This window comes from Poromitra crassiceps, assembly GCF_964638095.1.
Source record: "Poromitra crassiceps genome assembly, chromosome: 2".
NCBI lineage: Eukaryota > Metazoa > Chordata > Actinopteri > Beryciformes > Melamphaidae > Poromitra > Poromitra crassiceps.
Window position 1 is genome coordinate 63,784,152 of NC_139624.1, and position 16,563 is coordinate 63,800,714.

At 45.7% G+C, this 16,563-nt stretch overlaps 1 protein-coding gene and 1 pseudogene across 2 annotated transcripts in view; one reads left to right on the forward strand and one right to left on the reverse strand.

The window, feature by feature from the left end:
- sspo (SCO-spondin) overlaps positions 1-16,563 on the reverse strand; it is a gene marked incomplete at both ends in the record, with an annotated part of 269,200 nt that overhangs the window by 119,647 nt on the left and 132,990 nt on the right. Inside the window, one exon of the mRNA XM_083632012.1 lies at positions 1,162-1,314. Within this exon, the coding sequence (XP_083488138.1) occupies positions 1,162-1,314 (153 nt within the window). The remainder of the gene's footprint in view (positions 1-1,161; positions 1,315-16,563) is intronic.
- Positions 8,741-9,619, forward strand: LOC310791263 (septin-2 pseudogene; annotated as a pseudogene). The gene has a single exon. The product of its transcript is annotated as a septin-2 pseudogene (transcript).

Genomic DNA, 16,563 nt, shown 5'->3' on the forward strand with positions numbered 1-16,563 from the left:
TGTATTGTGTTGGATGGTAGCAGTTGACAGTGGGGACTGCTGTATTGTGTTGGATGGTAGCAGTTGACAGTGAGGACTGCTGTATTGTGTTGGATGGTAGCAGTTGACAGTGAGGACTGCTGTATTGTGTTGGATGGTAGCAGTTGACAGTGGGGACTGCTGTATTGTGTTGGATGGTAGCAGTTGACAGTGGGGACTGCTGTATTGTGTTGGATGGTAGCAGTTGACAGTGGGGACTGCTGTATTGTGTTGGATGGTAGCAGTTGACAGTGGGGACTGCTGTATTGTGTTGGATGGTAGCAGTTGACAGTGAGGACTGCTGTATTGTGTTGGATGGTAGCAGTTGACAGTGGGGACTGCTGTATTGTGTTGGATGGTAGCAGTTGACAGTGGGGACTGCTGTATTGTGTTGGATGGTAGCAGTTGACAGTGAGGACTGCTGTATTGTGTTGGATGGGAGCAGTTGACAGTGAGGACTGCTGTATTGTGTTGGATGGGAGCAGTTGACAGTGAGGACTGCTGTATTGTGTTGGATGGTAGCAGTTGACAGTGAGGACTGCTGTATTGTGTTGGATGGTAGCAGTTGACAGTGGGGACTGCTGTATTGTGTTGGATGGTAGCAGTTGACAGTGAGGACTGCTGTATTGTGTTGGATGGGAGCAGTTGATAGTGAGGACTGCTGTATTGTGTTGGATGGGAGAAGTTGATAGTGGGGACTGCTGTATTGTGTTGGATGGGAGCAGTTGACAGTGGGGACTGCTGTATTGTGTTGGATGGGAGCAGTTGATAGTGAGGACTGCTGTATTGTGTTGGATGGTAGCAGTTGATAGTGAGGACTGCTGTATTGTGTTGGATGGTAGCAGTTGATAGTGGGGACTGCTGTATTGTGTTGGATGGGAGCAGTTGATAGTGGGGACTGCTGTATTGTGTTGGATGGTAGCAGTTGACAGTGAGGACTGCTGTATTGTGTTGGATGGTAGCAGTTGACAGTGAGGACTGCTGTATTGTGTTGGATGGTAGCAGTTGACAGTGAGGACTGCTGTATTGTGTTGGATGGGAGCAGTTGACAGTGAGGACTGCTGTATTGTGTTGGATGGTAGCAGTTGACAGTGGGGACTGCTGTATTGTGTTGGATGGTAGCAGTTGATAGTGGGGACTCACCCAGGCAGACTTGTGTGTTGCAGGTCTTACTCTGCCGGCTGAGGCCACTGCAGGGTGGGGAGCTACAGAGGCGAAAGCGGGACTGCTGCCCTCCACCACAGCTGACTGAGCACACCGACCACTGAGACCAGGGCAGCCACGGACCTATTGAGTCTGAGGGCAAAAACACAGAGTAAAGACACAAGTCTGCAAAATAAGATAATCAAATACAAAGGGTTTCATTCCAAAAAACTATACCCATTTTGGGTACAACACCTGTTACCTGATCTTTTTTGCTCAATATTTCCAGACCGATTTGCATGCCGATTTGCGTGCTGATAGCAAAATATAGATTATCCCTGGATGTCATGATGAGATTAGATTGGTGAAAGTTTGGACAGAATGATTGCATCATTTCCCCCCGCAGCGCTACCTTTTTTTTCTCCCCCTCTGCACGGCAGACAGGTAGGATGATCCAACAGCCTCTGAATGACAGGGGCTCAAAACGACGATATAACAACTTTTTTTTCATCTGTCATTGTGCCTGCCTAGTGCCTACATATAAATTAGTGGCCTTTCACCCCAAATACTGATGGTTCTGTCATTCTGTGGTGTATACATTTCAGATCTGATGCTTGCAGTGCGCTATAGGGGCAGAAATCGACGCGCGTCAAATGATGCGTCAAGTTTTGCTCCCTCTGCGTTTCGGGCTTTACATTCTTGGCCTGCGCCTCGAGTGACATCACTGATGATGTTACAATGCCTATGACATCATCAGTGCCTATGACATCACATTTGCGCAACTTTGCATCATGACGACATCACTCACTGATGACATCACAATGTCAGAATGTCTATGACATCATCAGTGATGTCACAATTGCCCGAGTGTAACCAAAAACCACAATTGCTCAAGTGTCATCACTGATGATGATGTCACACTTTGCATCACTGATGACATGTCATAGACATTGTGACAGGCATATGCATACGCGCTGGTCATAATGCTAGGTTCCGACCTAGTCTCTCCCCAGACTCAAATATTACATTGAAATATTACCGATGAGAGTGCGGTTCGAAAAATGGGCTGCGCCTTCCGTGTTGTCTGATCGCAAATTCATTACTGATTGGGGAAGACTGAATCCACCACTGGCATATGACTGGCCAAGTGAACGGTTCCCTCCCATAACCAGCCAGCTGAGAGAAAGTGTCCCAGACCCAGAGAGAGCTCATGCAGCATGTAGCAACGTAGTGTATCAGCGTAAGAACTCTCATGGGTCTGGTGTTGAGACTAGTTCCGACCTAGCCTTGGTTAGAACTAAACATCTTAAAATACCCAGCCACTTAAGTGGCATGCCAGTGTTTCACCTTTTCAAATTGTTTGTATCTCATTTTGCAATGAAAGTATTAATATGGAAAAATTTATATGGAACAATGCTGCACAGTGGAGGGTATAGGCAGGTACTGTAGGTGGAGGGTCACACTGCATTTTGGAAATTCGCATATCTGGTTGCCGCTATTGCGAATTCGCGCTTGTTTTTATCTTTATTATATTTTTATATATATAATAAAGTGGAAGCAGAACCTGGTGATGGCTCAGATAGCCCTGGTGCAGTGGAAGCAACGTCACAACAGGTCGTACAACTTGGTGACCCTGGTCCAGATGTGGGTGGTTCCCCTGTCCTTCACCATCAAGCTGTACCTGTGGAGGTTCTTGTGGGGCATGTTCTCTGTCATCACCAGCTACGTCATCTTCAGTGAGACTCGCAAGCCTCTGTCCTGCAGTTCTAGACCGCTCGCGCTCTGCCAGGTCTTCTTCTTCTTCTTCTAATGGCTTTCCGGCAGACGATGCCTTGCGGCACATTGATGCCTCTCACAGTTGGATGGTCTCACTCTCGACCTAGTTCTTCTTCTTCCAAGTTTCTGGTGTTTCTTACACCTCCTCAATCTTGGCTGTTGCGCCTTGTTTCATGTTCCCCCGCTCCTCATCCCTCCTGGGCAATGCGCCTTCACCTTCGTGAAGCGGTCCTCCATTAATAGAGATTTCAGCCCAGGGGCGGAAGCCATCGTCTGGTTCCAAAAACCTTCTCCACACTTCTCATTCTTAGGATAGGATTACTGAGAACATCCAATTCAGTCTGACATTGTGACATCACTGATGATGTCATAGACATTCAATTAATAGCCCGGGCATTTATTCACAAAATATGTAGCCAGACCCGCATCTACAGGGGCACGGTGGCTCAGTGGTAGAGCTGTCGCCTCACAGTCAGAAGGTCCTGAGTTCGATTCTCGCCTGGGACACTGTGGGCGCTGTGGTTGTGTTCCCCCCCATATCTTCAGTGCCTACTGCCCAGGTGGGGTATCTCGTCGTAAGGGCCTTTCTCTCTGTGTGGAGTTTGCATGTTCTCCCCGTGCTCCCCCAGGGGGTTCCTCCGTATATAACCCCCCCACTAAAAACATGCAAAAGATCAGATCGTCATCGTCATCCGACCAGTGACGACAACATCCGAAGTTGGTCCCCGGGCGCTGTACGAGAAAGCGACCACTGCTCCTGGCCTGCCCCCCGGAGGAAAGGACATGCCTGGATGGGTTAAATGCAGAGGACACTTTTCACCGGCCACCGTCAGCATGAGTGTGTTGTGGCCGCATGCATGTATTGTGGTGTTCGTGTGACAATAAAAGACGGGCTTGTCCCGTTACGAGAGTTTTTAAACGAGAGTTTTTACAGTATATGGGACCTGTGGCAATTTCGGACCTGCGTTTAATTATTTTTGCACAAAATTCTTGTTCAGCAAAGATTGGAAATGGTATCAAATTGTTTATTTAAACCAGTATGAATAGTTTGGATAAAAAATACAGTTTAGAGATCTGGTTTGACCGTGCCACCTGCTACTTGGTGTGTGTTTTTCAGTACAGTAATTGTCGCATGCAGCTAGCTGCCTGGAGCTGTGGGTAGCACTATGTTGTAATTTTGGAGTGTATGTATGTTGTTTTTTCTTTCTTTTTTTTTCTTTTCCTGTATCTGGGTTGTTGTTTTTTTTATGTGTGGTGTGTTGGTGTTTTGAAAATTTAAAATTGCAAAATAAAAACCACAATTGCTCAAGTTACATCACTGATGGCATCACTCATTGATGGCTGCCAGTATTCGTTACCTGTCAGATTTAGCATAAATAAATCAATTAAAACGAATAAAAAAAGCTGATAACGAAAATTTGTGCTGGTCGTGGAAGGAATTTCCACTTGAAAGAGCGGCATCACTCAGCCCAGCCACCAGCTCTCTGTCTTTCCTGTGTAATAACGAGACAGCGGAGAGCAGGGGAGAGAGAGAGCCCAAAAAGTCTTCCCCGTCCCTGCTGTCACTCACTGAGGTGCACATATCTCTTTAGCCTTCACCCTGATCATTTTGCGGGAGACTGAAGTGACGTGCCCGCCTAGTATGGATCCACTCACACATGTTTTGCTCAAGCTGACTTTCTACCTCCCCGCGCCGCACAGCCTGGGCCTCTTATCGTCTTCCTCGCACATGTGCTCAGGTTTAGCTTCATTCTTTCTCCATTCTCTCACTTTAGCTGCTGCTTCGCCAGAGTTTTGTTCAGCAAATTTCACGACTGACCGATTGAATTTCATGTTGTATTTCTTTCTCTTTGGAGTCGCCGCCATGATGATCAGCAAGTCTCATCTGCTTTGCCTTCATGTTTTTACGGCAGGTCGAAATGTCACTCAGCAAATGTGTCGTAATGCAAGTAAAAAAAAAAAAAAAAAAAAAAAAAAAAATCTCCAGCGTCAAATTGAGACCGGCGTTTATTTACAAAATATGTAGCCAGACCCCACGTCTATATGGGACCTGCAGCAATTTGGTCGGCTTTTTTTTTAATACACAAACAAGAAAAACAAACTCAGACACAGGAAAGAAAAGAAAAACAAAACAAAACAAACAAACAAAAAACATACAACATTACAACATAGTGTTTGTTACCAGTCCATAAGGTGCTTGTGCTTGTAAAATATATTGTGCGTGGGATCCCACGCAAGGGGTCCATGAAAGACCAGACGGGCGAGCCATCCGTCACCTCTAACCTTGTCATTCTTAACCTTGTCAAAGTAGGTCAAGAACGGGTCCCAGATAGTTGAGAACCTTCTAAGCGAGTTGGTTCTCAGGGACCTGAGTCTCTCCATCTGTATAACAGAGATCATGTCCATCAGCCACACGTGAAAAGAAGGTGAAGAGGAAGACTTCCATTCCTTCATAATACGTTTTTTGGCGACAGTTACCCCGAGTGTCAGAGATTGCTGCAAAGCTGTGGGGAAGTTCAGAGAGGACTCCGAGCATCCGAATATTGCGAGTTCCGCCTCCAGTTGCAGGGTTATTTTGTAGGCCTTAGAGTACGAATCAAATATTTTGGCCCAGAACCCCGTTAGTAAAGGGCAGAACCAGAAGGCATGAGATAGTGTGCCCTACGACACCCAACACCTGTCACACAATGGTGAGACAGAAGGATAGATCTTGTGCAATTTATGCTTGGAGTAGTGAAGACGGTGAGCAACTTTAAATTGGATCAGCTGGTGTCTGCTATTGATTGAGCAGAGTTGTACCACAGACAGACTTCTTTCCCATATAATGTCAGATAAATCAATACCAAGCCCCCCCCCTGCTACGCTTCTCTAATCTTCTCAGTAGAGGCTGTGTTGCAGTTGTCAACCAGACACACACATCTAGAGATAAGATGCTTGGAGTGAGGAGGGCACAGCCATACATCGAAAAATGCATGTTCATTTGGGAGCACTTCAAAGGAGTGAATCTTGGAAAGAACATAATTTCTAATTTGCAGGAATCTGAGCCAGTTCGTGCCAGGCAACCCAAACTTTCTGTTCAGTAGATAAGGGATGCAAAATGACCATCTATGTATAGGTCTTTGATGGAAACCAGCCCCTTCTCACCCCAAGCATGGTAGTTTCTGTCTGACCATGGAGCCAAAAAAGAGTGATTGAAACAAATTGGCGTGTGGAAAAAAACAACTGGTAGATTCAAAACACTCCTGACTTCTGACAGAGTTCTTCATGACAAAGCTTAAATTTAAATCCCCTAAGGTCCCAGGTTTCTCCAACTTAGCAAATATCATGGCTGGCAAGGATGAGTAGACAATGGAGCCGGCCTCCATTTTTAGCCACAGGGGGGCCCCAGGAGTTAACTCATTCTCTGCCAAAGACGTACCCGGACGTACTTTTAACAATGGCGTTCTGTGCCAAAGACGTACTCGGACGTACTTTCATGTTTTGGCTGTTTACATTACATCAGACACTTTCCCAGCCTGTGACATTGTTTCAGGTCAAACTGATAAAAGGAACCCGCTAGTTTAGTATTTATGGGTGGAGCCTGTGGTCGAAACAGAGTCCGACCCAGAGTTCTCGGATATGGCGACGATGGCGAGGAAGACGCCGGCGTTTTTGTTGTTGCTCCACGACGGAGCACCAGGGCGAAGAAGGCTCCCCTTCACAGCGTTCTGATCCGTCTGACACAGATGAATCGGAGGAGGAGAAATGGGTGCCACTTGGAGAGAGCGATGACGATGGTAAAAAGTAGCCTATTTTTTGTATCGCGTTTGAGATGAAATGATCACGCACACAACATTCGAGTATAATTGTCACGCATTGTTTATAACTTATGCCGCCGGCATGACTCGCTTCACGTTTCCTCTTGCCAGCTCTCCCTCTCAAGGGAGAGCTCTGTCACACTCAAGGGAGGGGGAATCACATGGATACGTCAAACGCGTCAAACCGCGTCACACACCCGTCCCCAGCAACCAAGGCGAAACATGTGTCACATAAACATTTCAAAGTTTACAGCACTAACGTAGCTATTGTGTGATCTTCTGTGCTAACGTTAGTTATGAGAGGTAACATGACAGCAGGCAACGTTACAGCACTCGTTATTCCTGTGTGTGTGTGTGTGTGTGTGTGTGTGTGTGTGTGTGTGTGTGTGTGTGTGTGTGTGTGTGTGTGTGTGAGAGAGAGAGAGAGAGTGTGTGAGTGTGACCACATAAGGGTTCGTTCCATTTGTTTATGCTTTTATCAAGCTAAGCTAAAAATCCACATGGCAACTGTAAAAGTAAATTATTTATTTGATTTTGTGCACATATTTATCATACTTTGATAAATACTGCGGCCAAGCCTCATCTGTCAAGAAACCCCAGGGGCCAGACTCTCTCTCTCTCTCTCTCTGTAGCCGCTCACTGGGCGGGATGGACCGACACAGCTCCCTCAAATACATTCTCTTATTTTTTTATTTTTTTTATTTTTTTTGGGAAAACAAATACTGTATAATGTGTCTGATGTGTCACTGAGGCAAAAAATAAAAGGCTCAAAAGAGAGTTCTGCTTGAAACGGTGTCCTTCACTAAAAACCTCTTTTTCTCCTATTTCTGTTCCAAAAAGGGCATTTTTAGTGAAAACAAGCTAACTTCCACTGCTTGTAACTAAACAAGGAAACATCGTCGAGTTTCAGTTTTTTACAAGGGGTAAGAAGAGAGTCTCTGCTTTATTGTGAGATATGTTGTGTAATTTTATTCCTAGCACAGAATATTCTGTGGGTCCTGGAAGATCAGGAAATATGCTCAAAATCCTGGCACTGGGAGCACACAGACCGAAATGACCCTGGCAGAGAATGAGTTAAGTTACTCGGAGTCCCTTGCCGCCAGTACATCAGAGCCCTAACATTGCACTACTAACCCAGTAGTAGTGCAATTTGGTCGGCTTTTAATTGAAGTTTTACATACAGACACACAGAGAGAGACACACACACACACAAATATAATAATATTGATTAAAGACTATTAAACTTAAAATATCCCCTCCAGTTTAAAATGTATACCTATAATAAAAAAATTACTGATTAATAATTTGTGTGCAGCCTCCCCTTCTATAACTGACTTTGTGTGTCTGTCTGTTATGGCACGGAACGTCACGCCCCAGACTGATGTCATACCCATGATGTCATGCCCCATGGCGATGTCATGCCCCACAATCGGGTAGATGGACGGACAGTTGGACAGACACGCAAAGTCAGTTATAGAAGCCCTTCACCATTCTGATGATGTCATATTAGTAAACAAAGTAACATAATCCATCAACTGAGCATGCAAACGCCCCCGACTGATGATGTCATACCCACTGATGATGTCATGCCCCACAATCATCAAGTGATGTAACTGATGTCATGTCCCACAATTGTCAAGTGGTGGCCAGTGGTGATTGATGATGATGACACACACACACACACACACACACACACACACAGACACACACACACACACACACACACACACACACAGCCCGAGTTATGTCACTCAAATAAGAAAAAGTGTATACACTAAGAACAGGCGAAGTTCGCCACACAGTTCTGACATCACTGATGGCATCACTCATTGATGACATCACAAATGCTCGAGACATCACTGATGACATCATCATCGAGTGCTCGAGTGACAGGTGGTGTTTGTTTACTAATATAATAGGGGAGCGATTCCGGGCATTCTCTACGGTTTAAAGAGCAGAAAAAAATGCCCCCGGCAGACAAAACGAAGCGCATGCATGCTAATCAGGTTCATGGCAAGTCAGTCAATAGGAAGTTTGAGTTCACCCTCATGGTCGTTGGTGAGTCCGGACTTGGAAAATCCACTCTGATCAACAGCCTCTTCAACCATGACCTGGAGAGAGTCATCACAAAAGCGGCAGACAATATAGAACGGACGGCTGAGATCAAGACGTGGCCATTTGATTATACTTTGCGAGGAGTGAAGGGCTGCGTTACTGTGGTTGACACGCCAGGATACGGAGACGCCATCAACAGCCAGAACTGTTTCAGTGAAATTATCAAACACATCGATGATCAGTTTGAAGCCTACCTCAAAGCTGAGACTGCTGTGGATCGTGGACACATCGAAGACAAAAGAGTTCACTGCTGCTGGTATTTTATCTCCCCGCTGGGCCATGGCCTCAAGCCTCTGGATGTCCAGTTTATGAGGGCCATCCACAATAAGGTCAATGTGGTCCCTGTCATCGGCAAAGCTGACACACTCACCCTCAAGGAGAGGGAGAAACTCAAGCGAAGGATTCTGGAGGAGATTGAGGATAAGGAGATTAAGATCTACCACATTCCTGATGCAGAGTCAGATGATGACGAGTACTTCAAAGAGGAGACCAGGCTCCTCAATGCCACCATCCCATTTGCAGTGGTAGGATCCAATCAGCAGGGGAAGGTGAGGGTTCGCCAGTACCCCTGGGGAGTGGTGGAGGTGGAGAACCCAGAACACAGTGACTTCACCAAGCTGCGAAGCATGCTGCTCAGCCACATGCACCATCTGCAGGAAGTGACACATAACTTTCACTATGAGAGCTTCCGCTCGAAGCGCCTCAAGGAAAAGTGCCTCAAGGAAAAGTGCCTCAAGGAAATGGAGAAGCAGGAAGACGGAGACTTGTGATTTATTTTTAGCCACAGCGTGAGTTTGACCAGGGTAGAGACGGACGATGGCAGAAAAGGAGAGGAAGACCAGTAGGTCATTGACTCTTAACTGCTTGTCACTATCTTAGTTTATTTCAGTCCTACATGGGATTTGGACTTTGTTCATTTTTTACGGCGTGGCTACTAGGGGCCGAGGCATCTATAAGAGGGTCTGTCTGTCTGCAGAAAGAAAGAAAGGAAGAAAGAAATAAAGATGTCGTACATGGCCACTGGTGGCCCAGTCATTGTCAGTGTCCAGGTTGCCGAAAGAAAGTGTCCAAGTCGCCGAAGATGTCATGTGGCTACTAGGGGACAAGTGGCCAGGTCGCCGATTATGCCATATGTGGCCAGTTACCAGGTCGCCAAAAGAAAGTGGCCAGGTCACCAATGATGTCATACAGTTCTAGACTGCTCGGCCTGGGTCACTACTTTAGTTACATTGCATATAACCGATGATGTCATAAATCACTGATGATGTGTCAGACAGTGATGATGCCTGGTGGCCGACCTGGCCACTACTATAGTGATGTCACATATCACCGATATGTACAGACATTCCGTCCTCTTTGTGGTCTGGAAGTGGCTCGAGCTGGTCCATGTTGTTGCAGGTTCAGGCTTGAGTGGCTGGGCTGTGACCAAGAGTCATCCAATTATAACCAAAGCAGGGAAGGATTTATGACATCACTGATGACATCAGATAAAAAGTAGTTGCGCACATCCACAACCTTCAAGGCAGGTGCAGGGCCAGAAGTAAACATTAAGGAACAGAGAAGGTCCTCACACTGTAGCTCCCATCAATAAAGTTTATTGTACAAACCCGATGTTTGGAGCTATTGCTCTTCTGTCGGAAGAAGAGCAATAGCTCAGGACGTCACATCGGGTTTGTCCAATACTTTATTGATGGGGTAGCTACAGTTTGTGGATCTTTTCAGATCCTTTAATCATTGATTGATGACATCACAATGTCTATGACAATTATGGGGCATGACATCATCAGCGAATATGAGATCACTCGACGATTGTAGGGCACGAGATCATCAGTGGGTATGACATCATCAGTCAGTGGCATTTGCATGCTCAGTTGATGGATTGTATTAGTAGGACTAGTATCCGTGAGGGCTGCCTATTATTAGTAAGAGGGATGCCGTGACGCGGAATCCACCCTGTAAGAAGATAACAGGGACAGTGCTCCAGCAGTAATGTCATCAGTGATGATGCCACCAGTGATGATCTCACAGTGACAGGAAGTGACGAAGCCGGTTTTTCCATCTATACCGATATATATATACATGTATAGACAACTGATGTCATCAGTGATTCTGTCTGTCCCACTGATGACATCATCAGTGATGATTCACTGACACACACAAAGTCCCAGTGATGATGTCATCAGTGATGTCATAAATTGTGACATCATCAGTGATGTCCCCCCCCCCCCCCACCACACTGTTTGATTGACAGGCAGGTGATGTTTGGGAAGAGGCCCCGCCCACACTGTGATTGACAGGTGATGTGTGGATAGAGGCTCCACCCACACTGATTGACACGTGATGTGTGGGAAGAGGCTAACGTTAATTTATTTCACCATTATTTCAACAGGTAGTCACTTGAAATCAATGATCTCTTTTTCGAGCAAGACCTGGCCAAAATGGCAGCATTTAAAATAAACAACAAGACAATCCAATAGTCTTGTGAGGATAATATAACAGTCGCAAATATGCCTAATGTTGCTGACACTATCTTGTGCAGTTAACGTCTGCGAACATTAATTAATCCAATACAGTCTTGTGTGGATAATGTTACAGTCGCAAATATGCCTATTTAACAGAATGACTGAGTCCTCGTGAGTCCCAAGTGGCGAGTAGGTTGGTTAAACTCACTCCCCAGTGAAATGTTACTGTATGGAACATAGACCTTAAAAGCCATGAACAGAACATAGATTGAAGGAGAGTTTGGAATAACATTCCACTCACATCAAGCAATTATAATGATCAGTTGTTGAATTATAATTTTATTCACAGGTTTTATTTAACTCCAAGAAAACGTTTAATTCGACTCCACTTTGTTTACAAAACGAAAATGGAAAATATGTATTTTATATATATATATATATATATATATATATATATATATATATATATATATATATATATATATATATACATGTTCCGATTTTGTTTTTTGAGCAAAGTAAAGATATCCCGATATCTTTACTTGATGCTTACATGTCCCTATATTTTACAAAGTTCTGTCTTTAGAAGTGTCAATAGGTAGAATACAGGGTATGAAGACAGGTAACAGAAGCTCTCGCTCTAGTAAAGGAACAAGTGAAATCACAATTATAGCCACACTGTTACGTACTGACGAGGCTTCCACCACTCTTCTCTCCTCTCTCTCCTCCGCTCTTGATTCTCTTTGCCCACTCACCACTAAGCCTGCCCGATCTTCTCCCCCTTCTCCTTGGCTGACTGAATCACTGCAAACTTATCGAACTGAGCTTCGGGCAGCTGAGAGAAAATGGAGAAAATCACATCTCCCTGAAGATCTCTCTTCCTACCACCTTATCCACTCCAACTTCACCTCTGCTGTCTCCAAAGCAAAAACCTCCTTCTTCATCTCTGAAATCCAGTCCTCTGCATCCAACCCCAGTAAACTGTTCTCCACCTTCTCCACGCTCCTCAACCCTCCCTCCCCTCCCCCCTCCTCCCTCTCTGCTGATGATTTTGTAACCTTCTTTACTAAAAAGGTGGATGACATCAGCTCCTCCTTCCATCCTCCAGGCACCCTCACTAACACTCCCGACTCCAATCCTGCTCCTCGGCCCCCTGTCCCTGGATTTCCTTCCTTCTCTCCCCTCTCTCCCGATGAAGTGCTTAAACTCATCAGCTCGAACCGAGCCACTTACTGCCGCCTCAATCCTATCCCTTCCTCTCTCCTCCAAACCATCTCACCTAACATATCTCCCTTCCTCACTACCTTCATTAACTCCTCTCTGTCCTCTGGTCTTGTTCCACCTGCTCTAAAGACTGCAAGAGTCAAGCCTCTGCTTAAGAAACCCTCCCTTGACCCTACTGCTATTCACAACTACAGACCTGTCTCTCTTCTCTCATTCCTTTCCAAAACCCTCGAACGAGCAGCGTCCGAACAACTTTCTCTCTATCTCTCCCAAAATGACCTCCTGGACCCTCTGCAGTCCGGTTTCAAGGCTTCTCACTCCACTGAGACAGCTCTTCTTGCTGTCACAGAGGCCCTTCACACTGCTAAGGCCTCATCCCTCTCCTCTGTTCTTGTCCTCCTTGACCTGTCTGCTGCCTTCAATACAGTCAACCAAATCCTTCTTTCCACTCTGTCTGACCTCGGCATTTCAGGTTCTGCACTCTCCTGGTTTGCTTCCTACCTCTCGAACCGCTCATACCAGGTCTCATGGAGAGGGTCCCTCTCCAGATCCTGTCCTCTTACCACCGGTGTCCCCCAGGGCTCAGTCCTGGGCCCCTTACTTTTCCTTCTCTATATCAGATCTCTTGCCTATGTGATCTCTTCTCATGGCTTTTCTTATCACTGCTATGCTGATGACACCCAGCTTTTCCTTTCCTTCCCCCCCTCCGACACTCAAATCGAGGCTCGCATCTCTGCATGCCTCAAAGACATTGGCGACTGGATGTCTGCCCACCACCTCAAGCTCAACCTTGGTAAAACAGAGCTACTCTTCCTCCCAGGAAAAGACTGCCCTCTCGCAGATCTCTCCATCTCCATTGACAACACCACTGTACTTCCCTCCCAAACAGCTAAGAACCTTGGGGTGCTCCTTGACAACCAGCTGTCTTGCTCAGCCAACATAGCTGCTACAGCACGCTCCTGTAGGTTCTCTCTCTACAACATCCGCAAAATCCGTCCCTTTCTCACAAGAGAAGCGACTCAACTCCTGGTCCAGTCTCTTGTCTCCTCCCGCCTGGACTACTGCAACGTGCTCCTGGCCGGCCTACCTGCCACCGACATCCGACCGCTTCAGCTCATTCAAAACGCTGCAGCCCGTCTGGTATTCAACCAACCCAAATTCTCTCACGTCACTCCCCTCTTCCAGGAGCTCCACTGGCTTCCCATCTCGGCCCGCATCAAATTCAAGACACTGGTACTGGCCTACAGGGCAGTACACCAGTCAGCTCCCCTGTACCTGCAATCTATGGTCAGGTTCCAAACCTCTCAGCGCTCCCTTCGCTCCTCCACCAGTGCAGGTCGCCTCGCCCCTCTTTCGCTACGGGGGCTCAAAAGTCGCTCATCCCGATCTCGACTCTTCTCGTCCCTGGCACCTCAATGGTGGAACGAGGTTCCACCTTCGGTCAGGACGGCTGAATCACTGCCGATCTTTCGGAAAAGACTAAAGACTCACCTTTTCAGGCTCCATCTGGGCCCTTCTTGATCTAACTTCGTTCTCTCTCTTTCTTTATAAAAAAAAAAAAAAAAAAAAAAACTAACCTAAACTTGTACCACTAACCTAAACTTGTACCACTGTTCCTTCAGAAGTTGTAGTTGTCATAGACTGTGCTCCATAGTTGATTGCTCTATTGCTGACAAAAAATGTGTTATTGTAAGTCGCTTTGGATAAAAGCGTCTGTCAAATGACGTAATGTAATGTAAATGTAGTGGGTGAATGTACCTACTGACTGTAAAGCGCTTTGGATGAAAGCGCTATATAAATGCAGGCCATTTTTTTTACCATTTACTGGGTGAATGTGTATATTGCATGTACAATTTCATTTCAATCATGAGAGACCAGAGGGTAGAATTAACAAGCAAGCTTTATTATTCAAGAATGGCCTGGCATGAAATGGCATGGCGGCATGGCAACTAGTTCTTTGGCGCAATGACTCCGTGGTAAGATGCCTCTCTTCTTGAGGTGAGAGGAGGGCATCTGCTCGGACTAGGATAAAAGCGCTATATAAATGCAGGCCATTTTTTTTTACCATTTACTGGGTGAATGTGTATATTGCATGTACAATTTGATTTATTTACCTATTTACCTTTACATCGATTTAATTAGTATTATTATTATTATTAATATTATTATTATTGTTGTTATTTGCATTTTTATGGAAAATGAAATGAAAGGTTAAAAAAGGGGGGGATTCAAATGTGAGAGGCAACGACAACCATATAAGGTTTAATTATATTTTTATAATTTAATAGAATTAACAACTTGGGTGGCTGGATAGGGGTGGGTGGGGGTTCAAAGGTAGACGGGGGGGTTAAAGAGTGGTTTAACTTATGATTAGGTTTACAGGAGGGCCATTATTTTTTCGAATAAATTACGGGAAAGAAAGAAAAACTGTTATTTGAAAATTTGGTTAGGACATAGCACGTTAATGTGCCTATTTTCGGTTATTTTGTGCTACATTTTGTGTACAATTCAGCTGAGGTACAAAGATTTGATTTTTTTTGGATCTCATTCCATCTCTCTGAATCATATGCACTATATGTGTTGATTACTGTGTTGTACGTGTGTTATGCTATACCAACAACATTCTCTGTCACTTGATTATGAAATGTAATGTCTCCTTATATGGGAGCAAAAAGAAAAACCAATAAAAACTTGGTCAAAGGTCACACAAAAAAACTCACTCCCAAATATAAAAACTCACTCCCTTGGTGGCCAGCTCCACCAAGCTGCCAATTTCCTCTCTTGGCATAGTGGTTAGCAAGCCCTTAACATGAGTTGCTGCCACTACACTGTCAACACAATCCAGGTTAAACCTAACATTACTTTTAGAACATTGTCTGCTTAGATTATCCTGACCGGAGAGCTAGCTAGCTCTGGCTCTGCTAATGATTACATGAAATGCGGCACCGCACTCCATCGGGGTCCGAACAGCGCACTCCCCAAGTTTGAAGTCACAATCGGGGGGCGGCTTTAGCTCAGGAGGTAGAGCGGGTCGGCCAATGACGTAAGGGTTGGCGGTTCGATCCCCGCTCCCTCCCAGCTGCTGTCGTTGTGTCCTTGGGCAAGACACCTAACCCTCCTTGCTCCCGATGGTGTGTAGGCACCCTGCGTGGCAGCCTGCCGCCATCGGTGTATGAATGGGTGAATGTAGACTACCTACTGATTGTAAAGCGCTTTGGATAAAAGTGCTATATAAATGCAGGCCATTTACCATTTACCATTTACAATCAGACAAATGTTTCTCGAGATAAAATGCTTTTTGTGTTGCCAGTAGGTGGCACTATGTCAAATTGCAAGAAATTCAGTGCCGCCCTACTTCAAGTTCCCAGGAGCACACTCCCCAAGTTTGAAGTCAATCGGATGAACGGTTCTCAAGATAAACCACTCTTTGTGTTGCCAGTAGGTGGCGCTGTGCCGAATTGCACAAAATTCTGCACTGCTCTATGTCAGGTTCCCAGCAGCACACTTACCAAGTTTGAAGTCGATCAGATCAATGGCTATCGAGATAAACCGCTTTTTGTGTTGCCAGTAGGTGGCGCTATGCCAAATTGCACGGAATTCAGCTCCCTGCACTCCCTTGAGTCCCCCTACACGCACTCCCCAAAGTGGAAGTCCATCGAACGAACGGGTTCTTGAGATAAACAGCATTTTTTATGTTGCCAGTAGGTGGCGCTATGCCGAATTGCACGAAAACAGGGCACTGCACTGCACAATAGGGCACACTCCCAGAGTTTGAAGTCGATCCGACCAACGGTTCTCGATGGCATGCAGCAGATGATGCTCATCCATAAGCAGTTGTGGAAATAGCCAGGTTTTACTCTGGCAACCCTACTTACACAGGATGGGGGTTCCCGGAAGTGGCGTGGCCCTAGAGCACGGATACTCAACTCGCTTTGCCTGGGGGCCACTTTTGCAAAATGACAGGAGGAAAGGGGCCAGTCAATAAACATTAATATTAATTTTTCTGTAGCAGATTGTAGGATTTTGGG